Source organism: Ostrea edulis, chromosome 7, assembly GCF_947568905.1.
Source record: "Ostrea edulis chromosome 7, xbOstEdul1.1, whole genome shotgun sequence".
NCBI classification, from domain to species: Eukaryota; Metazoa; Mollusca; class Bivalvia; order Ostreida; family Ostreidae; genus Ostrea; species Ostrea edulis.
In genome coordinates, this window is record NC_079170.1 from 61,507,351 (window position 1) to 61,534,353 (window position 27,003).

Consider the following 27,003-nt stretch of genomic DNA (forward strand, 5'->3'; position numbering starts at 1 on the left):
TATAGATTGCACTGTTGATACCAAATATATATATATTAAAATTTCAGAAAAAGTCCATGGTATAGGGAATATGTAGAAAATATATATATCAAAATTTCAGAAAAAGTCCATGGGATAGGGATGACTAATTAGAGATGATCCACATTCAATTAATTAAAGTTACACATATACTTGTATATAATTCCAATGTTGTTTATTACAATTGTTTTGATTGGACAAAAATAAAGCTGAAGAAGAGTTTATACATCAATAAATCCGAAAACGCGATGTATTCATACACGCCTGAAAACAAATAACATAGTGCGGGGAAACTATTCAAATTTTTGCAATTGTTAATAAAGTGAATGAATTGGAATTATAAGAATCAAACATTCTTTTTGAAGAATTTATCGATGTGTAAACTCCAGACATTTTACTCACAAACTTAACATAAAAGTGCTTCGCACTTTTATTCAGTTTGTGAGTAAAATGTCCGGAGTTTACACATCGATAAATTCTTCAAAAAGAATGTTTAATCCTATAATATATACTAGACATATCCTCTCGTAATGATTGCGAGCCTCTTTTGTGAAGTCTTGCCGCGACTTTAACTTTTTACTCCCCAAAACAATAGAATCCTTCCTTTTTAAAATAACAAAGCGGCATGAAAAAGTGTAGATAACAATTATCAATCTCAAAACTTCTATAAGAAATTCCAAATGAAGAGCAAGGCGAACATGGACCCATGGACATGTCAGAGCTGGTGCCAGGTGCCTAGAAGGAGTAAGCATCCCCTGTTGACCAATCCAAACCTTATTAAATTGATATCTCGGTCTCGTGAACAGAGTAATCCGTAGTCAAAATCAGTGTGCAAAGAACACCCTCAATTGACATGAAATATGTCGGACAGCATTTGACCCAATGGCAAATTGTATTGGTTAATTAGATCGATTGTTAGGCCGTTTTGGCACACTGATTTTGACTACGTATATCTTCGTTTCCCTGATCAAGATATAAATCTCACGATGGATGTGACCGGTCGAGAGGGGATGCTTACTACTCCTAGGCACCTGCTACCATCTATGATATATCCAGGGGTCCGTGTTTGCCCAACTCTCTTTTTTGCATTGCTCATAGGAGGTATGAGATTGATCATTATTACAGCCATAACATTTCGCAAATGTTGACTTTAAATAAGATTGTTGAAACCTCCTTAGCAGTATTTTTTGTCCGTAGCTTGCCTCGATTTGATAATTGAACATACACAGAATAAGCTCTTGTGTATCGAATTAGTTAAGATACATAAACACCATATACAGGTGGTAATGGGATATTGCTACATAATATGAGTTGACGATGGAGAAGCTGAAGTCGCACCGTTTGTCATAAAGTTGAGTTGTTAGTTTGCCGTTAACATCTATGTTCAATAAAGTATCTAAGTATGAAGCAGATGTGGAAGACTCTGTTGTGTCTTTATTTGGAGTTTATTGTGATATATTGAATCCATATATGAATAAAAATCTTTATTGATAAGAGATAAAACGTCGTCATTATATGCCACAACAAGAGAAACTCTATTCTTATGTAAAACCTACTTAGATTATCTGCCTTGGAAGAATATAAATTCAGGTCAAGTAATAAAGGAGCAGAACTAGTGCCCATGAAAATTTGAACATATTGTTGGAAGACGTGATCGCTAAATACTACAACGATATTGTCAGTGAAGAATTCCACCATTATTGTGGAATTTCTCACTGACAATATCACTGACATAACGTCAACTTCAAAGAACTTGTGTGTTGAATCAGAGTAGGGTTTATCAAATTAATTTTTGAATGACTATTATTAGATATGAATATTTCCCTTTCCCGTTTTTATTGAAGAATTAACTTTCTATGAAGCAACTTTCTATGATGTCAAGAAATTCTTGTCTTCGATTTATCGTAAAGAATGGTCGTGTAAAGGGATGAAAATGATAACAAAAAATCAGATGCGTTTTGATGTAGATTTGAGAAAAATTTTGTGATCTCAAATTTACTTAAACTTACTTGAATCCACATTTGATTTTACCACTTCTAGCAAATTTCATGGTACAATACGTTTAAAGTTCCTCCTTCACAGCAGTTAAACTTTTCGTAAGGAGCAAATAAAGGACCTTTGGTAGAACGTTTACTGGACGCAGCATTGTATTTATGTGTTAAGTTTAGAAATCCAGTATAGGTATGGTTCATATGAAACTCATATTCATTCGTCCCGTGGACTGGGCTATGAGAGGTGTTTATAAAAGAAGCATAATTTTAACGAATTTTATTCTCGAAAGCATATGTTGGAGTATAAGCAGGATTCCTAGATGTGGAATTAATGCAGAGTTCATTTAAAATACAGTTGTAATAATGAGATTAACAAAGACAAAGTTGTTACAAGCTTTGTCAGCTGGAACGAAAACATATCCTTATGTTTAATCCTTTGAATACTTTTGGTTTACTAAACGCAGAAGGATATATCGTGCGCATTTTATTTTGATGTTCCTAATACAATATTTTTATGTTCCTATTATACTTTTTATCCATTCTGACAAAGCATTAAATTCTTTTACATGTTTAGCCCATCGTCTTGCATAATTGTAGACAGAATTCATAATAGAGATGAAGTTCTATTGCCAATGAAAGACCATCGTTCTCTGAATTTAAGACCTTTTGATATAAGTGATTTCAGGTTGCCATTTTCAGCTTTAATGACATGATCGATAATGAAATAGTTGAAAGAAAAAGACAAAGAACACGTTCATGTGGGTGAATTCTCTGATTTACTTCAAACAATATTTTATTCACTAATACGTGAATGAGATTGGGCAAAAGGCATTGCCTATTTCAGATCTCTCCCTAGTAGGTGAAGGATGTATAAGAGGTCTATCTCTGGGCACTCTAAGTGTGGCGTATGAAATGATTTTAGCAAAATAATTTTGCTCGTGGAGTTTGTGTAAACTTTATATAGTGAACTTGACCTTTGACATTTCAACCACACAATTATTAAGGCGACTTAATGGGACAAAATAAGACCGTGTAAACCGAGGCCCCCATCACAGCAGGTGTGGCACGATAAAGACCCTTCCCTGCTCAATGGCCATAAGTACCGAGCATAGGCCTAAATTTCGCAGCCTTTTTTAGGTAATGGTAAAAACTCCATATGAGTGAAAGATTCTCGAGACGGACGTTAAACAATATATAATCTATCAATCAATCATTTTTCTCTTGATAATAAAGGTATATGAGTAGTATACATGTATATCGAGGGAAAGATATGTTCTGAATATATCTATCATATACAAAATCAATGTTACACACCCACACTTACTCACACAAATATTCCCCGTTGTCAGTTCCCCTCTTCGAATGGTTTGCGTGGGGATAATCAAGAATGAATCCTTAACTAAGACCACGCGTCCGTTGTATTGGGTCGCATGTATAGGAATTCATCGTTAAGGACGGTTACATCATCAATACTTATTCAAGTTTAACAATTCTAAGCGTTGATTCAGTAAATCTGGAGGTATCTACATCTATCACTCTAACAGAATAAAACTTGAAGCAGCTGAATACATGTACCATTGGTGTATAGAACACCGATATCTCAGCACGAATGTATCAATTTAACTGTCAATTGAGGTATCGGACAATTTAAGCAAGACAAACCTTTTTACGATATTAAACAGCATTACACAATGAATTACACTCCAGCAAAAAGTACTATTGTTCATGCCAATCCGGACCCTTTTAGCGCGTAATGGCAACTAAACATTCATTTACGCAATCAATACATCTTATTGAATATCTCTAAAACTACACTACTATTAATAACACCATACATACTAGCAGGGAAATAACTGTGCATTATAAAATTGAGTATATATTTTTTTAATAGTTATTGCTTATTTTTATTAAATCTAAACAATCGATAAAGGTGATGTTGTTTTAACAATATTGGATAGTATCCGACTCAGATGCAAGGACTTTTTCATGGGGTGAATTCGATTAAGCGACCCGAGTTACATGGGTAACTGGAGTTGTAAATAAAATGTCGAATTATCGACACTAGTGTTGAACTCGTGTTACTCGAGTACACTCCCCATTTCACCAGGAGTAACAAGTGTTCCAATATGGCGGCGTGTTAGGAAGAAACGTAGTGTGAAGATTTGTTTTGTCTATATTTCGTACCAGAGATGAAAACACGATACGAAACATAATTCTGACACTTAAAATTGAACTGCATACTAAAAGGAAACTTTAAATCACATCTACGAATGCACAGGCTGTAGAAATGCTGAATTTACCAGATGATAATAAAACTATATATTGATTTTTCCCCCGTAGTTGACGTTTACTAATTTTACAAAATGCAATTCTAAATGAGTAGATGACAGTTAGAAGATATAAAACAATTGCCTATGTAATTACAACAATGATTTATTATATTACATTTCCCCATCAGAGTTCGCATTTCTTGCGTTCCTACCCTCTTTGTTGCAAACAAACATCACACAACACGATATGTTTTATTTTCATATATGGAGTTCATCAACTGAGCATGCGTAAATTCAACACTATTGTCACAAGAGTTGCTTTAATCGAATTCACCCATGTTGTTTATTGAAGTGTTCGTACGCACGAGTTTTACTGGCCCATACTGTTTGGAGTAAGAAGTGTAAAAGGCTTGTTTGGACACTATTCGTTAAGGAAAGCACTTTAATTTTGACAAAATTTACCCTTCTGTCATACCACGATTCAACGAAAACCAACGTCATCGTGCAGTTGGGATGCTTCAAGCTGGAATGGCACAAAATATCGTAGCAAGACACTTTGGAGTTCATGGGAACACCATCCAGTCATTATGGAGACGTTTCCAACAATCTGGTAACATTCGGGATCAACCACATTTTGGGCGTCCTCGTGTGACGTCGCGTCGACAGGACAACCACATTACACTTGTGCACCTGAGAAATCGTTTCCAGACAGGAAGTTTGACTGCTCGTAGCATTCCTGGACTTCGACCAATCAGTCCAAGAACTGTGCGTAATCGTCTGCACGAACACAACATCAGACAAAGACGTCCAGCGGTGCGCCAAATACTGCTTCAACGTCATCATATCGCTAGACTAGCGTGGTACAGACAACATCTTCGATTCAGAATACAAGACTGGGCCAATATTATGTTCACTGATGCATCCAGATTTCATTTGGATAGCAGTAACAGCCGTTGTAGAGTGTATCGTCGCGTTAGGCAGCGGTACCAGGACGCTTGTGTTGTGTAACGTCGACAATTCGGTAAAGGTAGCGTTATGGTGTGGGGTGGAATAATAGAACTTGGAAAGACCCCTCTACAAATTGTCAATGGATATTTCACCGGCGTACACTATCGAGACGAAATTATTCAGCGCCATGTGATACCCTTCATACAGAGACAGCACAATCACATCACTCTGCAGCAAGAGTAAGCAATGCCATATGTTGCACGTGTGATCAGGGACATTTTTCTTCAACAGAATGTCGATGTCTTGCCTTGGCCAGCTGTTTCCCCCGATTGATCGCCGATCGAAAACGTGTGGGATGAAATGGAACGACGTCTACGCCGTTTACCAAATCAGTCAGTGACGTTGGCTGATTGAGGCTAGGCTTTAATCAACACCTGGAACAACAACCCTCAGACATTTTTGAACACTTTCGTGGCATCAATGAGGCGCCGTAGTCAAGCATGCATGAATGCAAATGGTGGTCACAAGCGTTATTAACTTTGTTAATTCAAGTTCAAATACCAGTGTCTTTCGAGTGTGCTGAAATTGACGTTATTCGACGTTAACATTAATGGACTATGAAATAATGTAACAGTAATATTTGTTAACAGTATTACAAAAAATAAAATTTGTTCATTGTTATGTTTTATTATATTTTCATGTACATGTATTAATTAATGCACATGTACAGTTTCTTTTTTCCGCTAGTATATAAATGAAATACAAAACCATGAATTGCTTGTCATCATTTACACACACAGACAAAGTGTCGAATTTCACATTGCAATGAAAATGGAGAAGACTAATAAGAAATGAAAATTCGATAAGAAGCATAATGCAATGGTTTGCACAGGAATTGAATAAGATATTTTAACTGTATATCCGTTGCTTTTCTTAACGCACATAAAATTTCTGTAGGCTGGTTTACTTCAGGAAACTATGGAGTTACAAAATGATAGATTATTAGGACATAGATGATAGATAGGACATTGCTCACGTGACGAAAGTACGTTTTATCAGAAATTCAACGTCATAATTGGGACTGTCGTCGCTTTACTATCTTACGACATTATAACTTATAAACCTCGACAGGTCTGGTCGTAGGATTACGTAGTACATGTAGTTGTTTGTGCATTATGTCACAGGGGTAAGACTCTCAAACCCGAAAGAATGAGAAAATTGCTGAGGTCTGATTTTGGGATAATTTTCCTTGAATTTGAGAAAACAATCTTCGGAATAAGTTTGATTTGCATAGTTGATTGGAATTATTAACTAAGGATTGAAAGTACCGTTTACATTTCAGTACATAGTCATGCTACTGTAAAAAGGCAATTATAGAAATGTTAAACCACAACACAAAATATCACGTATCTTCTAATCTTTGATTAGTGATTTAGGATTGATGAACGAATTAGGTATGTTACACGAAGTATGAAAGTTGAAGATAACGAAAGTGATCAATCTCATGATTCCTTCAAAGAATACAGAACCACGAGTGGGGAACCACATACCCCTGGACACACCAATGATAGGATCATGTGCTTTGAAGTAAACATCCCCTGTTGACCGGTCTAATCTACCATGGACCCTATTTCTTTATTAGGTAAATAGATAGTATTGAATCAGTTGAGAGACAAAAGCACCATATGCAGATAACTTTAGAATTGCTAGAGGAAAACTTTGAACCTTTCGGTGAAGAAACTGAAGTGATTACTTTGGTCGTAAAATCGAGTTCTTTCAATTTTCTTCCTATTTCCAGCTGACAAAGCCTGTAACAACTTTGTCTTCGTCCTTTCAGACTATAATTAAAACTGCATTAGAGAAGAAACTGGCTTTAATTACATCACATCTGGTAGTCCAACCTTTATTTTAACTTCCTTACAAACGATGAAATTCTACAAAATCACATCTCAGTTATAAAACACAATTTATTTCTCACATTATCACCAGTGTGAGATCGACTTTACCCATGTGAGACAGCCATGTGAGATTTTTCTGTCTCACACTGCTGCGACGTCATTTGATTGTGACGTCATATATTTTCTATGATTTACGTTACACGGTGAAGATTTATGTTACACGGTGAAGTAAAAATATTTTGCATTGTTATCTTTAAATTTTAATGTAGTATAGCTTTCTGGTGGACAACCTTGTGTTTTTTAGTTTACACTTACAGTGTAAACCATTTTCGGGTATGCTCTTTCTGCCTATCTAATTAGTTTTTGCATCGAAGTTCAAATGAGGATTTTGATAATCTAAAATTTTCTGAAAGCTCCTAATTTTATGCACTAAACTGTAGTTAAAATGTGAGAAAAATAATCTTTCATTATTTACTCGTGTGGGATAGGGAAATTCCACCTCTGGAGCAAGATTCGCTGTCTAGGACTCGGCAAAGCCTCGTCCAAGACTGCGAATCTTGTCCCCTCGGTGGAATTTCCCTATCTCACACTCGTACTAATGAAGGATTCTATTAATCACAGTCAGTGGGACGAATGTATTTGAGTTACCGTACCTATACTGGATTTCAAAATTACAAAATCCAAGACCTGAAATTGACATTCAAAAGCTTCTGCAGATTCTCATTGACAATATCTATGCAGTCTTTAACGACCAGATTTTCCAACAGCTTGTTGGAATTTTTATGGACACAAATTCTTCTCTTTTATTAACTGACCTTAATCTTTTCGTCATGAGGCAAAATTCAATAAAAAGCTTTTTATCAGAAAATAAAATCGTTTGATGTGGCCTTTAACTCAACATGTGATTACATCGCCGACGTTTTATCTTTTAACAATAATAATTGTCATTCATGATCATATATCGATTCAATATGTTCTAGCTAGTTTACTCTAAAGAAAACACCACTATATCTGGCTCATGTCTGGACATTTCATTGCCAATAGAAATCAACAGCAATCTAACAACTCAACATTGTGACAAACGGGATGACTTCAGTTTCACCATTGTCAACTGCTCATATTTATGAAACAATATCAAATTATCCCCTTCACATGATGTTCATGTCTCTCAACTGATTCGATGCACGGGAGTATGTTTGTTTTTAAACCGAGACAACCTACCGACAAATAAGTTGATGATACAGGGATTTTAACAGTCTCTCGTTAAAAGTAAGCATTTCTTTAAATCTATAATGATTAAGAGGTGAAAATAACAGTGATCAATCTCATAATTTCAATAGAGAATACAAAATGACTTGTAGGGCACACACCGACCCCTGGACGCATCAGAGGTAGGATCGGATTCGTAAGAGGAGTACGCATCCCCTGTTGACAAGATACACCTGCCGCGAGATCAACATCTTTTCAACAGGGGATGCTTACTCCTCCTAGGCACCTGATCCCACATCTGGTGTGTCCAGGGGTCCGTGTTTGTCCAACTATCTATTTTGTATTACTTATAGGAGTTATGAGATTGATTACTGTTCGTTATCTTCACCTTTCATCTTGATCAGATAATCGGAATAATCATATGTAAAGAAAAGTCTAACGTGGTATGTAACATGTAAAAAAGCATTTGACCTAATGACAAGGTTGACTTTGTAAATTAGATCGTTATAATGACCATATCATTTGTAGAATGCTGACGTTAAGGTATTGTCACCCACCTGTGACGTTTTGAGATTTTATGAAGTCAATGATTTCATAAGATTTATGCATGACAGGAACATACATTTTGTTGTCTTTTTCAAAAGTTATTGTAAAAAAAAATAGTTACCCTTCAAATATTTCAAAAGTCTAAGTTATATATGAATTATGTTTCAAAATAATGATTCCAAGGGCAATAACTCTGTTTTCATTAAAATATTTATCAAACCCATTATGCAATAAGTTTCCTTTTTACACAAACATTTTGTATATTTTTTAATGGAACAGTTTTATGAAATTGTTGTGAATATTATTATATCGTTACAACCAGTTTTTGTGAAATTTTGAGAATGCTGTTGAAAGAAAATTTTCTGACATGGATAACAGGTAGATTGTGCCAGTTGATAAAAATTTTATTAATACCGTAACATGCTTCTTTTATCCTTTGTTACATTTGAAAATCAACAATCTAATAAAAGATTGAACCTATAATTCTAGAGGGGTGGAGTTACATGAAATGCCCATAAATTCAGATTATTTTCTTGTAGCCGGACCGAATTTCATCTGCAAATATAACCTGTCACCAGATAGAAATGTTATCCAAAGTATTGCAGACCAATCGTTACATACTGATTTTGACTACGCATTGAAATTAAAGATTTTCATATTCACCCATTGGCCTGAACTACAGAACCACTGTTCATATACATTTACATTAAGTTCAAGTGTAATGTTTGTATAGGGTCTGTAAGTCTCGTCATGTGATTGCCGAGATTTAGCGAGATTATTAACTTCCGGGTACATCAACATCTCAGATTGCACTGTGTAGAGAGTGGTATACATAGCTATAGCGTTATCAATCGATTATGTGGAGGTTTTAACGAGATAAACATGGGAATTGAAGCATTAGTGGAGTGGTCGAGGATTCTTCGCTTCGTGCTTGACGAATTACGTATTAACCGCCAGTGTACAAGCATCGACGAGGCCGGGTACGTCTTGCAGAAAGAGCAGGTTGGTAAAAGCATAATCTATGAACTAGAGAGATGTACGATACGTTTTTATATTCTCAAATCATTCCAATTGAAAGTATATTAATACTTGAAAATAAAAACGGATTATGCATAAAACTTGCTTTGTATTTATACGAACGTACTGGGGAGATCGGAAGGGGGGGGGGGGGGGGTGAACAACGAAACTACATTTACGCACCTGCAGTGTACAGTTGTATATTCAATAAATAAAGCGCATTAAATATGCCTATCTATATCAGTTACATCACAGATGGGTTAAGATTGTTTAATATTTTAAAAATATTTTATAGATATGCCTTGAATCTGAGGATAAAGGTGTTGTGCATTGTGCATTCATCATTAATGTGGATGTCTGATGCCAGTATGCCCATAATGGGGCAGTATAAGTGTCGATCTTCATATGACAGCAAATTTTCAAAGGCAGGTACACAATTTAAAGATAAAATGATGTCAATACATGTTTGGATCTATATCTATTATGATTATAATAATTATAAGTTTATATGTTGTAAACTTTCTTTCTTTTTAGAAATTTCTTTCTTTATAAACTGTCTTGCTGTTATGCCCTCTGGGCCCAAAATTGGAATAAACTTATCTTATCTATACCCAAAGTAGGTAATAAATGGGTTCGAACTGTGAAGATAAAATTTTTACATGTAGATATATTGGAATTTTTCAGATATAAGAAGGCAAATAAAACTGTTCAATGTAAAATACGCCAGTAGTTGGATAAAACATCCAAAGTCGACACAGTCAAAGTTCACAACAACAATGAAGGAATTAACTGCATCCTCATTCCGCAGGGCAACAGGCCATTTTCAGCAACCCCTGAAATTCTTAATTGAGGCTAAGTGCCCATTTTCAGCTCGAACAATGACAATTAAAGAGGCCTGTGCAAATGTTGGGATTTCCCTCTTGGTAAGTCAGCGTTATAGATTGAACAATTATGTGTATGTGTACCCAATACATGTACATAAGCTGTACATATATGTATTCATATATATCATTATGGATGTATCCAAGTTTATTATAACTTTAAAGTAACATTTTATGAATGAAATACAAATACTACTTAGGCTTCATTGTGATATTGAACTGCTAATGTTCTTTATAAACTTTACTTGCATCAAATTTTGAATACTGCAGTACATCTATGTCAAAATAAGTATGCATATTACAGTATAATACTTTCACCACTAATCAGAGCACTTGTAAATCATGTATATTTTATCAATACATGTAATGACATTTGCCATTTTAGAAAGTGATGCAAGGGATGGTTCGCTGCACCTCAAAACAAAATATGAATATTGGCATCAAATTCAAGGACAACAACACCTGAAAGACACCCAATGCTGTGATTTGCTAGTGTGGATTCCTAGTGACACTCAAATAATTCACATCGACAAAGATGTATTATGTCAACCTTTCAAGCGGGATAGAGTTTAATTATAATAATGAAGTATTTTTGCAGTCTAAAACACACACACATAACCACATGTACATATACTTTATTATGATATCAGTGGTGCATCTATCAAAATTATGTAATTACATGTATATTTATTGAATAAACATTATAGACAGAGTTTTTCTTATTTCAGATGAACCAAAATACATGTATGTATAGACACAGTGTCCAGCTTTACAAAAATCATTCAATTACATGCATTTACTAAAACAATGGATTTTACTTCTTTTTTAATAATGCAGATTTGAAAACCTTCAGAATGAGAACAAAAGGCTTTATGTTTGATTGTATATTGTTTAACATTCCTCTCGAGAATATTTCATTCTGATGGAGACGTTCCAAAGGGCTTTATATACATATGAATATAAAAGGCTTTATATTTATATAAATATGTAGACAAGTTATATTGCATATATGGTATTCATTACTTTTAACTTTAAAAATTCAATGTGGCAGGTATGTGCAGATTTAAGGTATATATATACATGCAATTAATCTAATAAGTTTGTAGGATTTATCTCCAATCTCCTTCAAAAGGGGAACCTGCAAATTCACATGATCCACACAAATCTGAAATATTTTGTCAGATCAATATCTTGACTATGATAGAATATGGCTAAGGAATTTAAAAAAAAAATTATTCTCTCATTTTCCCATCCAACATGGATTCTGCATCTGGAAATTTTATAGCAAAGTTGTGCATCCTCTTTTGAGAAGTAGGATTTATTTGTAAGAAAGAATGGGATATTAAGTGTCATGTCATTTGGAAGTTTGTCAAATATACAAAATCCTTTGTCCGCCAGGAATATATCACCAACTTGCAACTTCTCTAAAATGCCACAATGGTTCACAATTGCCAAATTAGATTTGTATCCAGCATACAGATTGGAAATAAGCTGCATTAGGTGTAATACACATTAAGGTCTTTTCTTTGTGGCGACTCTTGTCATTACTGCAAGCGAAAAACTGGCTATTCATATCAATTTGGTCATATTAGGTCACTTCTGTTGCATCCATTGCAATCTTCAATTCTTCTGACTTTTATATTTCAGTTGAATGGACACTCCCAACAGTGTTCATGATCCCTTCAAACAAAATTTCAAGAATATATGAAAAATATCCACAGAAAATGGTGTATACCGCAACATTTATACCCCCCTAAAATTACTAGGTAATTGAATACTGTGAAATCTGCGCTGACCTGTGAAATTGATAACTAGTCAGTGTATAGAAAGTGCATTGTTCATTTTTCCTTAACGAACCGCTAAAACATACCTTTCCAGGGTCTTTCAATTATGATGTTCCCAATTGTCAAGGATAGTTTACAACATCATAGTCTTCAAGGGAAGCTGTAAGAACAAAAGCAATACCATTATAGTATTTGGTGTGCATATAAATTTAGATAACACTGAAATGAGAATGAAGAAAATACAGAAAAACCACCTGACACTAAACTTAACAACCGTTGTAACTTCCTGGTTTGATGTACTAGAATATTTGTATCGTACACTGTACCTTTTTAAATGTTGAGGGTTTGGTGCTGTATACTCGTGATCATGTAGATGCACTTTATTGTTGTCTGGTACAGATATATTGGTAGCAGTATCAACTTCGGTTCCTACATGTACGTTTGAAGCAGATGCTTCTGCTTCAGCAGGTTTCGTAACTCTGTGTCTATGAAAAAAAGTAATATACCATAAGTTGCTGTTTTTATTGACTTAAAGTGGCTCACTTATACACAACAAAGTTGTAGTTTCTGAAATAAGCACAGAATATGAGTGTTACAATCATTCTTTTCAAGGCCATGCGTCACTTTTACATAATTATACAATAAAGATATATGCCAGTTCTCTTGAAACACAATACAAAATTTAATCATTCAGGAGCCTATATAAAGGCAAGTAGTATCAAGAGTGTTCTGTCAACCCTTTCCCCTTTTCCTAGCAAGGTTATTTTTCTATATTGATACAATAAATAAGTGTTCCTTGCCCTCTTCAGACAGAAGGGAATTATGTAGTAAAAGATGTTAATAAATGTTGAAATCGATAACGAAGAAAAACTTACCCCCCCCCTATTTATGAAATTGTAGTACATGTAAGTTTTTGCTCTTATTATTTTATTTTTATCAGTTCGTCTGTCAAAATCTTTAGTAGGTCTACCCCCTCTGAAATATCTAAACAACACATCCAGTATATTCTGTCAGTTTATACACACGTGTGTTAATTTGACATGATTATTCGTTGAATTGTGATAATATTACGTACCTACATCTTTATATCCACCGCTTCCTTACTGTAGCATCGACTAGGAACCTAAATAAACTACATGGCAGGGTTTTTCCAGTCTCATGTATGCAGCCGATCGCTTAACAATACACCAAATTACATATTGGCGCCGATTCTCTGAACATACGACTTTATATATTCCACATGTTGTTGTACCCGGAAGTAGTAAAACCGAAAGTGAAACCAAACGAGACTTACAGACCCTATTCACCTCTTACCCTATTACATGGACTGAGCAATAGATACATGTGGTGTAGAACAGTAAAATTGATTAAGACGTTCTGAAAATGTAACAAAAAGTAACTAGTAAGTAAAACACGATTACAACCTATTTCAATGTAGATCTACAATAGTTAGGAAGTATTGTGATGAGAATATGAACAGCCATCAAATCCAGTACAGTAGAAAAAGTACTGCCACTGAAAGAATTTGCGAGACAGTGTTGAATAGAATCATGGCAAAATTCGTTTTACGTTCAAAGTTGTTCAATGTAAATATGCCATTGTTGCGCTCTACATGTACCTCGTCATCTATCTCCATGAATTTGTCCTGATTCCTGTCTTCATTTGGAGTTTTGGGTTGATTTGCAACCGGGGGATTGATTATATTAATGTCCTTACTTGTATCATTCAACGTCTTCAGTCCTGACGTGGCTACAACAGAGACCACTGTCGAGATGACACAAAGAAGTAACTGGAATCCGACATACACAGAAATGTAGGGAACAGCGGTGGAATTCTGTGGCATCATTTTTTCAAATATAGTTAAAAATACGGTAAAAGCTAGAAAAAGTGTGAGAGAATACTGAATTCTCTCCCCTGATTCCAAAGGAATGAAGAATGTCACTGAATTTAAAATAGAAAGTGTCATGATGGGTACAAGCATATTGAGCACAAAATACAGATACCGTCTTCTAAGGCGTAGTGAGTAATGTATAATAGTCATATCGAATTCTGTAAGATACTCTGAACTGTAAGTGAAAGTCATTATTTCCCACTCTCCATTCTCTGATATCAACTTCGCATCGTTGATGGACCGATTCCTTGGAATAAGTTTTTGAATCTGGTCGGTAATTTGCCAAGGAGAAACATCAAATTCACATTGTTGTTCATCAAAGGGGAATTTGGTCATTTTCATATCACAGGTAGCAACAATTTTCTCTCCTGGGAACCACATCACGTGACCATTTGATGTTACTGTTACAGTCGGGTGTGGTCCAAGGTCGTGGTTGTTGTCTTTTGAGTTCAAGATACACAGATCCGGTACCCAAACCTTCTGATAGGGCACGGTGATTATCTTAATTTCGGAATATTCTGTCTCGTTCCAGATCAAAAATTCGTCATCCCACTGAACATTAAACCAAGCAAAAATGGAGATTTGCTGTAATTTTTCATCTACCTCTTCGACGGAGTCGATGCTCATATAAATACTGACATTGACAATCTCGTTTTGATTCCATCTAGGCTTCATTGTCGAACTGTAATTCTGCAAAATGTAGTCTTCTATGTTAGAAACACATAACGACATCTGAATCCGGATGAAAACAATGTAGAGAAAAAGAGCTAGCTCCATTTTGCCTAAAACAAAAACAGAAATGTTCTGAAACAAAGCCTGATAGAGAGGTGTCAGTAAGAATTTTTAGCAACGTATGGTCTTTCACAGAAAAACACGTGTATAAATGAGCTACTTAGTAGTTATACAATGGTATGATTGATCTGGAACTGATATAAAACATGAGTAAACATCCCCATAAGTTAAATCGACCAATGGTATGTATTAAAAATATTACAAATTGAAGAGTTCCACACTGTAGGACATACCCCTTCGTAATGACTGGAAGCCGCTTCTATGAAGTCTCGCAGCGTTTTAGTTAAAACGATCAATAAAATTCTTCCTTTTTTAAATAACAAAGCTATATCAAAAGGTTAAGATAACGAACAGTAAAGAATACAAAATTAAAGGTAGAGCAAACACGGATCCCTGAACTTTCCAGAAGTGGAATAATGTGCCTCGAAAGAGTAAGCATTCCCTGTCAACCGGTCAATCCCGTCGTAAACCCTATATTTTAGTCGGGTAAACGGAATAATTGGTAGTCAAAATCAGTGTTCAAAGAACGTCCTCGATAAGCAAAATCCTAGTTTCCCAATAGTTCTTTCCCTTTGTGGAACTCTTACACACAGTAAAACGCAAAACATGATATCGTCCACACGCGATGGGTACAAATACTTATCGCTGCCATGATAAATTGCCTAAAGGTCGATTATCAGACATCATGCAACCACCCAAACTGCAGTGACACACAATATTAGTAAGTTTATTAACATTTAATAATAAAATACCTGAAATAAAAATCGATAATCACAATTTTTGTTTGACTAAAATATACTCGTGCAGAGTAAGAAATAATTTCATATTTTATTTGATGATCTGATTTAAACAAATATTATTCTTGATATGGTCAGTTTAATGTATACCAACGGCTGATAAAAAAAATTACACTTTCATTATTTTTTATCCGTATTTACATAGCTAGGCTATATTAACTGTATGCATTTTGTACCCACCCAAGTGTTCAACAGAACACTGAACGTACCTCCATCACTGAAGAGCTGATATCTCTGAAGTTGCGTATTGGTATGAAACATACCAGACATCATTTGACTCAATGACGGGTTGTATTGGTTATAACGACCATAAAATTTGCGAAATGATGACTTGAAATGAGAATGTTGAAACCCCTGTAATATTTTTAAAAAATGACTATATGCAGAAAAGCTCTTACGTATCGAATCAGTGGAGAGTCATAAACACCACATGCAGGTAGGTAATAATGGAACATTGCTGCATAAATATAGGTATTTAAGAATGGAAAAACTGGAGTCATCCCGTTTGTCATAAAATTGATCTATTAGTTTACCGTTAACATAAATGTTTAATAAAATGTCTAAGGGTGAAGAAGATGTAGAAGACTGTGGTGTCTTTTATTTCGAGTTCAACGTGATATATATATATATATATGTTGGAATTTCGATGGGGACGAAATGTGTTCTTTTATTAGCTGACCTGTTTCTTTATTCATATGAAGCAGAATTTATTCAAAAACTTCTATGTGAAAAGAAAAAAATCTCTTGTTGTGGCCTTCAATTCGACATTTAGATATATCGACAACGTTTTGTCTGTTAATAATAATAACTTTCATTCATATGCCGATTCGATATATCCCCGTGAGTCCAAAATAAAAGACACCACAGAGTCGCCCACTTCTTCTTCATACTTAGATATTTTATTGAAAGTAGACATTAACGGCAAACTGACAACTCAAATGTATGACAAACGAGATGATTTTAGCTTCTCCATCGTCAACTTTCCATATTTATGTAGCAACATTCCATTATCACCTGCATATGGTGTTTATATCTCTCAACTGATTCGATACGCAAGAGCTTATTCTGCGTATGGTGAGTTTTAAATCGTGGCAACCTACTGACAAACATGTTGATGGTACAGGGGTTTCAACAGTCTCGATTGAAGTCAGCATTTCGCAAATTCTATGGTCGTTATAACGATTTAGTTCATCAAATGCTGTCTGACGTGTTTCATACCGATTGTTAGGCCGTTCTAGGCACACTGATTTTCACTACAGATAACTCCATTTACCTGATCAGGTTATAGGGCTGTGGCCAGTCGACAGGGGATGCTTACTACTTCAAGGCACCTGATCCCACCTCTGGTGTGTTCAGGGGTTCGTGTTTGCCCAACTATCTATTTTGGATTGCTTATAGGATTTATGAGATTGATCACTGTTCGTTATCTTCGCTTTTCATTGAATTTGACACATGACTGAAAATGATAATTGTTAAAAGATAAAACGTAGTCGATATATCTAAATGTTGAGTTGAAGGCCAAAGCGAGATAAGTTTTCTTCTAATGAAGAAGACTGAAATATTATTAAATTATCAAAATTCTGCGCCCTAAGAATATAAAAACAGGTCAGTTAAATACGGAGCACAATCCATGTTCATGAGTATTTCAACAGACTGCTGAAAGACCTGATCATCAACGACTACGAAGATACTGTTAATGAGGAACTCCAACACGCTTTTGATATTAACGCCAGAGTACTTATAATCAAAATGGTGTTTAACAAAATGATTTTTGGGGATCAATGGATAAAGAATTCTTTTTGCTATTTGTATGTATAATGTCAAAAAGTTTAGATCTATGTATCCTGAGAAATGGTTGTGTAAAGTATTGAAAAGTCATATTCGTTTTGATGTTTATTTGAGAACGGTTTAGGGATTTTAGATTTATTAAAAGTTCTTTAGAATCTTTAGAATCCTTGTTTGATTTGCATCTTTTCTTGCATTTGTTTCTTCATCACAGCAGTTGATAATTCTGTGAAAAGCTAATACAGGGGCTTTGTAGAACATTTACTGGACCCAGCAATACATTGATGGCTCGTTAGGAAAATTAGGACTGCAATATAGGTATGATACATATGTAACTCATATTAAGTCGTCCCATTGACGGGTATATTTAATTTCTTGAAAACTGAAACATAATTGTAAAAAAAAGTTATGTTTTAGAATGGAAATTGGAGTATATTGCAAAGTTCGTTTAAGATACAGTTGTAATAATGAAAATTACATACAAAGACAATGTTGTTCGAATCCTCGTCAGCTGGAACGAAATCATAGTCCTCAAAATAACCCATCCAATTCTTTTATCAGTTCTGGTTTACTAAACTAACTTTTGTTTTGATGTCTTTTTATTCGTATTGACAAGGAATCAAATTCTTTTTTCATATTTATCCTATCATATGGCATGATATTCGACATAATAATAATAATAATAAATTCTTTATTTAGACAGGATAACACAATTAGCACAAGTGACTGGTTTACATTGTGGTCCAGTATAAAACATATTCACAGACAGATAAATGAGAGGATAGAAAAATAGATAACATATATGTAAAATAAAATATATACATAAAATATACACACGATACCACTGGGAAAAAATAAACATATACATATCTATATATCATGTATTTGAATAATAACGCTGCAGATATGCTGATTTAAAAGATGTAATAGAACCATAGCTTCTGACTGAATCGGGCAACTGATTCCATAATATTGTGGAGGATACCTTAAAGGACACAACGCATGTCTCTAAACTTTTTCATTTTTTTCAGCAAAATTAACTCTTTTTATGTCTAAAACTACTTTAAATGTGTTTTAAATGAAATATTTTGCGTTGTTCTCGAGTTTGAAAGCGATGAAATTGAAATCTTGCGATATACATATTTTCTTTCGCTAGTTTACGCGCCATTATGTGTGACGTCATATGCGCCCTCGGGTTTGAAAACATCTATTAGCCATTTCATGAACAGATTAATCGACAAAAAACCAATTATCACGTTATCTGCTTGTAAATAATAATGCATTAAGATGTTTTGTGCCGTGCTCGGATGTACTAGTTGTCGGTAGAAAGGATCTAGACTGAATATTTTTCGAAGGAAGGTACGAGAAAAAAGACGTGGATAATTGTTTTGTTGGAGCAAGAACTTTATCTTCAAAAAACACACTCAGTCACCTTTTCAAACATCGCTTGGACAGAGACCCTGATAAACTGCAAGAAAATGAATATATCGAAGCTATAAGCACTGGTAGGCCTATGGCATACATTCTGTTTTGCTCTTCAAATTCAATACACACTCGGATCAACTGACCTTCACCTTGTAACAACATATATCGACGATACAATGTAACTTCTACTAACTGGTAGATTTACAAAAACAAAAAACAAAAAAAAAAAAACAAAAAAAAAAAATTAAAGATACAAAATAATTTTTAATTATACAAATAACAGAACATTGTATTTCCTAACATTAAATTCAATTATAAAATTATTTCCTTATTGAACTCGTAGCATCTTTCAAGAGTGCGTCAGTAGGCGCCGTGCTCCCACTTCGTACTTCCTAAAGACGTGCAGATCACAATTCAAAAATAGTAATAAGATTGCTTTATCAAAATAAAATAATGTGATTACCACTTTAAATTTGAATATTTTTATTGATTTGTGGGTGTGTTGTCTTTTTCTTTCTTTCCGAAATACACGCGTGACAATAGCTTGGCATATGGCCTAGTTGTCAACAATTTAACGTATCATAATTTGTCTAATCCAAACATAAATAATGATTGCACTGTTTATTTTAGAAAAAACGGCACCAATTACAGATGTATAAAGGAATAACATCACCAAACAGTTTGTAGACAGCTACCCATATAAACATTATTTACTCACAATATTGCCGATTTCATACACGCTTTACTCGCTATATTTGGGTATTTACATCGTTATAATGTGTGCACTGGTGGCGAACACATATAAAACTCGGACAATTTGTCAACATCGATATAAATGTTACTCATGGTAAATAAATTTGGTCCCTAAAAGTTGAGTTTTTAATAATATCTCGCAGTACTTTCACAATCCGAAGGGCGCATGTGACGTCACTGTACCAAGTGACTACCTACCTAATTAACTTGACTTTTTGAAATCGGGGCTTAGATGTATTGTGGTTAATTCTCGCAAAATTTAGGCGAACGAACTATTAGAATTAATTACTATAAGCATAAAGAAGACGAAATGCATGTAATGTTGTATTCTTTGAAAACATGAGATGTGTCCTTTAAAAGACCATTTATAATATTCAGTTCGAACTTTTGGTAAATATAAAATGCCACTATCGCTACTTCTTGTTGTTCTGGAACTAACTTGGATGACAAAACTAAAAACGTTCATATATTCTGGTGTCATATTTTAAGAACCCTAAAAGCAAGCGCTAGGTTTCTATAAATAAAATAATCATAATTCATAATAGAAGTTCACGGCCTTGTGTGCTGACCCGCACGAAGAGGACTAAGTATAATGGAAGTTCTTTAGCCAATGAAAAACTGGGGCTCTCTGAATCTAGGACCTTTTGAAATGAGTGAAATAAGTGATCGTCATTTTCAGTTATATCGACTTTATCAGTAATGACATGTCCAGCCGGACTATAGATAGTTGAAAGAAGAATACCACATAGGTGGAATACGTATCAGATGATCTATATCTAGGCACTGTAGGTGTGAAGTATGAAATCAATGTAGAAAAACTGTTTCCCGTAGAGTGTGTATGATGATCCTATGATGACTTTGACCTTTTACCTTTAGATCTCACATGCAATAGGGTTCTTCCACTCTTGATAACTAAACTACATGTCAAGAATCAAATACATTGAGCGAAAAATGTGGCCGGTATAGAGGGTCTACAAATTCAGTTTTACACACACTCGCATATTCATCCACACACAATCTGTCCCGTCGTTGTTATATGCCCCTAACAATATTGCGTGGGGATGATCAAGCATGGTTTCGTAACTTAAAATACGCACCTGTTGTACTGGGCCGCATGTGTAGGGTTCATGTTTAAGGTGGGGGGGGGGGGGGTGTATGTAATCAATGCTTGTTCAATTTACAATAACTCTAAGAGTTGATTTAGTTAAGCTGTAGCTATATAATGTAAAACTGATACGGTACCAATTTTGATGCACCAGATGCGCATTTCAACAAATAATGTCTCTTCAGTGATGCTCAACCGAAATGTTTGAAATCCGAAATAAACTTGCTAGAGCTATTTTAGGGAAAAACAAAGTGCCAAAAACAGAGTGTCAAAATATCTCTTTCTATCTGTATCCCTAAACAGAATGAAACTTCAAACAGTTGGATACATGTACAGCTGTACCACTGGTGTAGACATCACTGATGTTTCAACATGGATGTATCCATTTAACTGTCAACTGAAGTATCTGACAAATTATACAAAGCAAATAACTTTTAGGATATTAAACAGCATTACACGATGAATTACACTTCAACAAAGAGTACTATTGTTTATGCTATTCTGGATCCTTTTAGCGCGTAATGGCAATCAAACATTCCGTACACAATCGATATATCGTATGGAAGTCTCAATTATAAGCACATTGAATATCTCTAAAATAGCCTTTGTTTAAAGCAAAACACCATCTATAGTAGATCATCAATTACTTATAAATAACAGCATATATAAACGAAAACTAATGCAATACAAAACCATGAACAGCGTGTCATCATTTACATTTAAATGCACATGTAGATCTATATCTACATATCGGGCTCTATATTATAACCAACATTTTAAATTGCATAAATATCGAAATTGTCTGTGGATATTTTTTAATCAATTATGATTTGGAAAGGCATTATGAAGATATTGTGTAGAACGTAACAATTACATTTTGTTTCTGGCCACTTTCTTTCAAATAGATTACAATGATCGCTTTATGTTCTCCAAATATATATACAATGAAACAAAAAGATAATAAAAAATGACCAATGTCATAGATCCTATAAAAAAATACACAGTTGAAAGTATGGAAAACATGAACTCCGAAAAACATAAGAAGTGGAACCAAGTGTTTAGGAAGAGTAACTACCCCTTGTTGACAAGGCACATCCACTGCAGGCCTTAATCAGGTAAACGGAGTAATCCGTAGTTAAAATTAGTATGTAAAGAACTGGTACGAAGCATGCCTGACAGCATTCGATATAATGACAGGTTGTATAGCATATACGATCATTATGACCGTCAGAGAATTTGCGAATTGCTGACTTTGAACATGACTTTAAAAGGCCTCTAGCATCAACTTATTTGTCAGTAGCCTATTTTGGTTTAAAATTGGATCATACGTAGAATGTCAACATATTTAGTCAGTTAGAACACTGTCTATATGTGATAATGGAAAATTGTTTCCCAATATAGGAAGTTGATGATGAAAAGCTGAATTCATTCCCTGTGTCTTAAGTTGTTAGTTTGCTGTTGATTTCTATGTTTAGTAAAATATCAAATACGAAGCAGCTGCAGGCGACGCTTTCGAGGTCACTGTGATGTATCGATATGAAATATGAATAAGATATTTTATTTATACTTGCCTCATTCGAATACAGAAACAGGTCAGCTGATAAACGAATAAAATATATGCCCAAGAGAATTTCGATAGACTGTTGGAAGACCTGACTTATAAAGACTATGTAGATATTGTCAATGAGGAACCACAATCTTTGTAATACCAACCTCGGAGTACTGGTGAATAGAATAAAAATAATGTTGAACAAAATATTGTTTGATTGCTGATCTCAAAATATGAGTTAAATCTTTATTGAAAAAGAAACTTTCTTAAATGTAAATGACTTAGTATTTGATTTGTTTTAATGAGGAATAACTTGTAAAGTCTTGAAAAGTCGTACGTTATAATGCTGTAAATGTTAAAAATGTTTAGACATTTCAATTTACTCGAACACTCTCGGTAACTTTTAAGATTCGACATTTGATTTACACTACTATTCTCATATGTTATGGCACAATGCGTCTTAAGTTTCTCAATTACAGCAGTTATTATTTTCATCAGGAGAAAAGTAGAGGACCTGGTAGAACATTTACTGGATTCTGCAATGATTCTTTCTATGTTAGGATTTTTGTGAAGTTTTGGAATCCGCTGAAAATTTATGCTTCAATAGTTTGGGGGTTAGCCCTTGTAATTGTCTTGCAATTATATCTTGTATATTGTAAATAAAAATGATCATATAGATGAATGATGAAAATAACAGTGATCAATCTCATAACTCCGATAAGAAATACAAAATAGAGAATTGGGTAAACACGAACCCCTTGATAAACTAGAGGTAGGAGCAGGTATCTAGGAGGAGTAAGCATCCACTGTCGAGCAGTCACACCCGCCTTTAACCGTATATCATGATCAGGTAGTGAAAATCAGTTAACCAAGAACGGTCTAACAATCGGTATAAAACACGTCAGTCAGCATTTGACTCAATGGTAGGTAGTATTGGCAAACTAGATCATTATAACGACCATGGACTTTTTAAAAACTGATCATACGCAGATATTGCGTATCGATTCAGTTGAGAGATATTAACATCATTTGCAAGTAATACCGAGCGAAGCTCGGACGGGCCGAAGACCCATCCGCGAAGCAAGCCTCTAAATGTAACACGTATGTAAAAGAAAAAAAATGAGAAAATCAGCAAATGAATAGATATAATCTCTACATACGTTCACTGAAAATTTCGTGATCCATCTGGGCGCCGCCATATTGTTTTCTTCATTAGTTGCGTCTACAGTTATTCGTGTTTTAATTTTGAATGCCAAAAATACAAGACTGACGTGTATTTTGTAATTCAAACACTCAGTTTGTTAAAAATGAGTATGATAAGAATTTATTCAAAAACTTCTACGTGAGAAGAAAAAATCTCTCGCTGTGGCTTTCAATTCGACATTTCGTTATATCGATGACGTTTTGTCTATTAACAATAATAACTTTAATTCATATGTTATAATTTGATATATCCCTGTGAGCTCGAAATAAAGGACACCACAGAGTCGTCCACTTCTGCTTCATACTTAGATATTTTATTGAAAGTAGACATTAATGACAAACTGACAACTCAACTGTATGACAAACAGGATGATTTTAGCTTCTCCATCGTCAACTTTCCATATTTATGTAGCAATATTCCATTTTCACCTGCATATGGTGTTTATATCTCTCAACTGATTCAATATGCAAGAGCTTGTTCTGCGTATAGTCAGTTTTTAAATCGAGGTAACCTACTGACAAACAAGTTGATTGTACAGGGGTTTCAACAGTTTCGATTGAAGTCAGCATTTCGCAAATTCTATGGTCGTTATAACGATGTAGTATGTCAATGCAACCTATCATTGGATCAAATGCTGTTTGACGTGTTTCATATTTATCGTTACAGACCCTAAATCATGCTACTACACCTCCAAAGCGTTTCGTTTCGTTCCGTGCAAACTGTTCACCGTTCCGTACAAATTGTTCACCGTCCCGTGCAAACCGTTGAACACCTTTTCAAGCAGACCGTTTAGCGGTCGATGCAAAACGTTTCGTGCAAGAATCGTTCCGTACATGATCAAGCCACGCCCACAGAAACGTGCAAACCGTTCAATCCACGCCCTTAGAAACTTAACAGACCGCGCAAAACGTGCAGGTCATTTCTACACGGAATTTAAGACAGGTGGATATTTTTGGGAATTGGATATATTATTTCAAAAGTACTCTAAGACAGACATTCAACAGTGAAAATCTGAAAATAATCGAAATAAAACAGTTATTTTAAAACCACCAGGCAGGGCAAAATCCGATAAATAGGTAGCTCTTGAAGCAATTTTAACACCCTAAGTAATCTCCAACAAGTGTAGAGACATGATATATTTCTGCCTTCAGTGGAAATATTTTTGTTGTTGTATATTGTCAAGTTTCTTGTTTAATTGAAAATTATTTTCATCAAAATTATTTATAGGATCTGTCTGCAAAATACAAAGACTGACCTATGTATAACTTGTAAATTTTACTCAAATTCCAAGGTGCTTTTTACATGTACCACAATAGAGGTAAGCTAATCTGGGTATTTAAAAGAAACACTCGTTTAGAGGACGTAAAAATTGGAGGGGGCAATTGAAGTATGACAAAAGAGATGTTTATAATTTGCTATCTCTAAAAAAAATGAATGCAGTTTTCTTTAGGTAAAAAAGTGAGGCAAATATCACAATGTAATTAAAATCAGATGTTACATCCACTCGCATACTTGCATATTTGCATACATAATTCAAAAATATGTTGATCATTACTGAAGTTAATCATTTTTTGTTTCACTTATTCATTTATATATTTGATTTACTTCTCCATACATTTGATAATTTTATATATTTGATTTATTTTTCAATCCATTTTATTTCCATCGCCAAACGCTCGGTATGAGGTGTGAATGTCACGGTTTCTCGGAGATGACCTTAAAAACGGATGTCCCGTGTCGTAGTAGGTGTGACGCGCTAAAAAACCCATCACTGCTCAAAAAGAGAGACTGTAAGCACCAAGCAAAGACCTAAATTTGAAGCCCTTCACCAGTCTTGGTGACGTCTCCATATAAATAAAAAATTCCTGAGAGACGTAAAGTAAGATACAATAAATCAATCATCAATCCATTTTAATCATATTTTGATGTTTCATTTTGGTTTTTATTGTTCCTTCTTATCCAAGGTCACACAGACTCTTATCAACTGGCTTATCTATGTGCATCCCCCTCCCCGCCCGAGAATATGTTGCAGTCTTGCCTGACGAAAATTGTTTTTTTAAATCATTTATCTATCGTCATACACGTATACAAAAATGTTTATTCAACATCTGGCTTTGAGAGGAGGTCTGAAATATACAAATTACATATGTATTTAACGACACTCAGCTTGAATGTACAAATGCACTAAAATAGCGAAACAGATGCAACCATTTTATTTTCAGCTTGAATGAATTCAATAGAGCAATAAATCAATAAAAGTTTAATAATCATTGTTTCATATCGATGAAAGGTGACGATAATGAACAGTGATCTCCTATAAGCAATACACAATATATAGTTGGGCAAACACGGACCAAAGTTTTACATCTTTTTATTTTATATCCGAAGCTAAAAAACAATTATTTGTGTTTATCCCAACGTGTTCACAAGTCACTGAGCTAATACGTAACAATGGAATTTACCCCGTCGTACATGAGCAATCATTCTAAAATGAATGATTATCATTTCTTTCTCAGCCATTGTTTAATATCTGGAATATTACCATTATATTGAAATTATTTCATGTTGAATTTATCCTCAGGGAGAACCAAATAATGCCGCAAAAATTAAACCGTGCAGGCTATGCCTACTATTTCCTGCAGACCGTTCACTAAGTGTTCAAACCACGCCTACAAAGTGGTCAGCATTTCGTGCGAAGTGTTTGCTGCAAACAGTTCAGCGTTCCGTGCAAATCGTTTAGTGTTCCGTGAAGACCGTTCAGTGAAAGAATCGTGTGTACTGTTTCGTGCAAATGGTGTATTAGTACGCTTCAGGGTCTGCATATTCTAGTTAACTCGAACAGAAGACACGACTATATCAGCCTCATGTTTGAATATTTTACTGGCGATAGAAATCAGCAGCAAACTAACAACTCAGCATTATCACAAACTTCTTTACTTCGGCTTCTAAATTGTCAAATTCCCCTCTTAAGGGAACAATATCATATTATCTGATGCACATAACGATTATGATTCTCATCTGATTCGATACATGAGAGTATGTTCTACGTATGATCTATTTTTGACGCTCTCATCTGCAAATATAACCTGTCATTAGATAGAAAGCTATCTGAAGTATTTCGTACGAGTGTTAGTGCGTTC

The 27,003-nt window shown here is 34.7% G+C and overlaps 2 protein-coding genes and 1 long non-coding RNA gene across 5 annotated transcripts; 1 reads left to right on the forward strand and 2 right to left on the reverse strand.

Annotated features, from left to right (window-relative positions):
- Positions 1 to 9,659: 9,659 nt before the first annotated feature.
- LOC130048330 (uncharacterized) lies at positions 9,660 to 11,490 on the forward strand. 2 transcript variants are annotated; one of them, XM_056144922.1, is made up of 4 exons: positions 9,660 to 9,860; positions 10,193 to 10,326; positions 10,582 to 10,820; positions 11,164 to 11,490. In XM_056144922.1, exons 1-4 carry the CDS (start codon positions 9,763 to 9,765, stop codon positions 11,242 to 11,244), a joined length of 552 nt encoding a protein of 183 aa, XP_056000897.1. In that variant the 5' UTR covers positions 9,660 to 9,762; the 3' UTR covers positions 11,245 to 11,490. The 2 variants fall into 2 exon arrangements, 1 of the variants encoding a protein (XP_056000897.1); XR_008797162.1 differs by lacking the exon at positions 10,193 to 10,326 and having other exon boundaries at positions 9,661 to 9,882.
- Positions 11,398 to 13,834, reverse strand: LOC130048331 (uncharacterized). 2 transcript variants are annotated; one of them, XR_008797163.1, is made up of 4 exons: positions 13,638 to 13,834; positions 12,889 to 13,047; positions 12,649 to 12,722; positions 11,398 to 12,458 (listed from the first exon to the last, which is right to left on the reverse strand). It is a non-coding gene; the product is annotated as an uncharacterized LOC130048331 (long non-coding RNA). The 2 variants fall into 2 exon arrangements; XR_008797164.1 differs by having other exon boundaries at positions 13,642 to 13,824.
- A 211-nt stretch (positions 13,835 to 14,045) lies between these two features.
- Positions 14,046 to 15,230, reverse strand: LOC130048730 (neuronal acetylcholine receptor subunit beta-3-like). Its single transcript, XM_056145772.1, has one exon. The coding sequence runs from the start codon at positions 15,228 to 15,230 to the stop codon at positions 14,046 to 14,048; it is 1,185 nt and encodes a 394-aa protein (XP_056001747.1).
- Between the last annotated feature and the right edge of the window lie 11,773 nt (positions 15,231 to 27,003).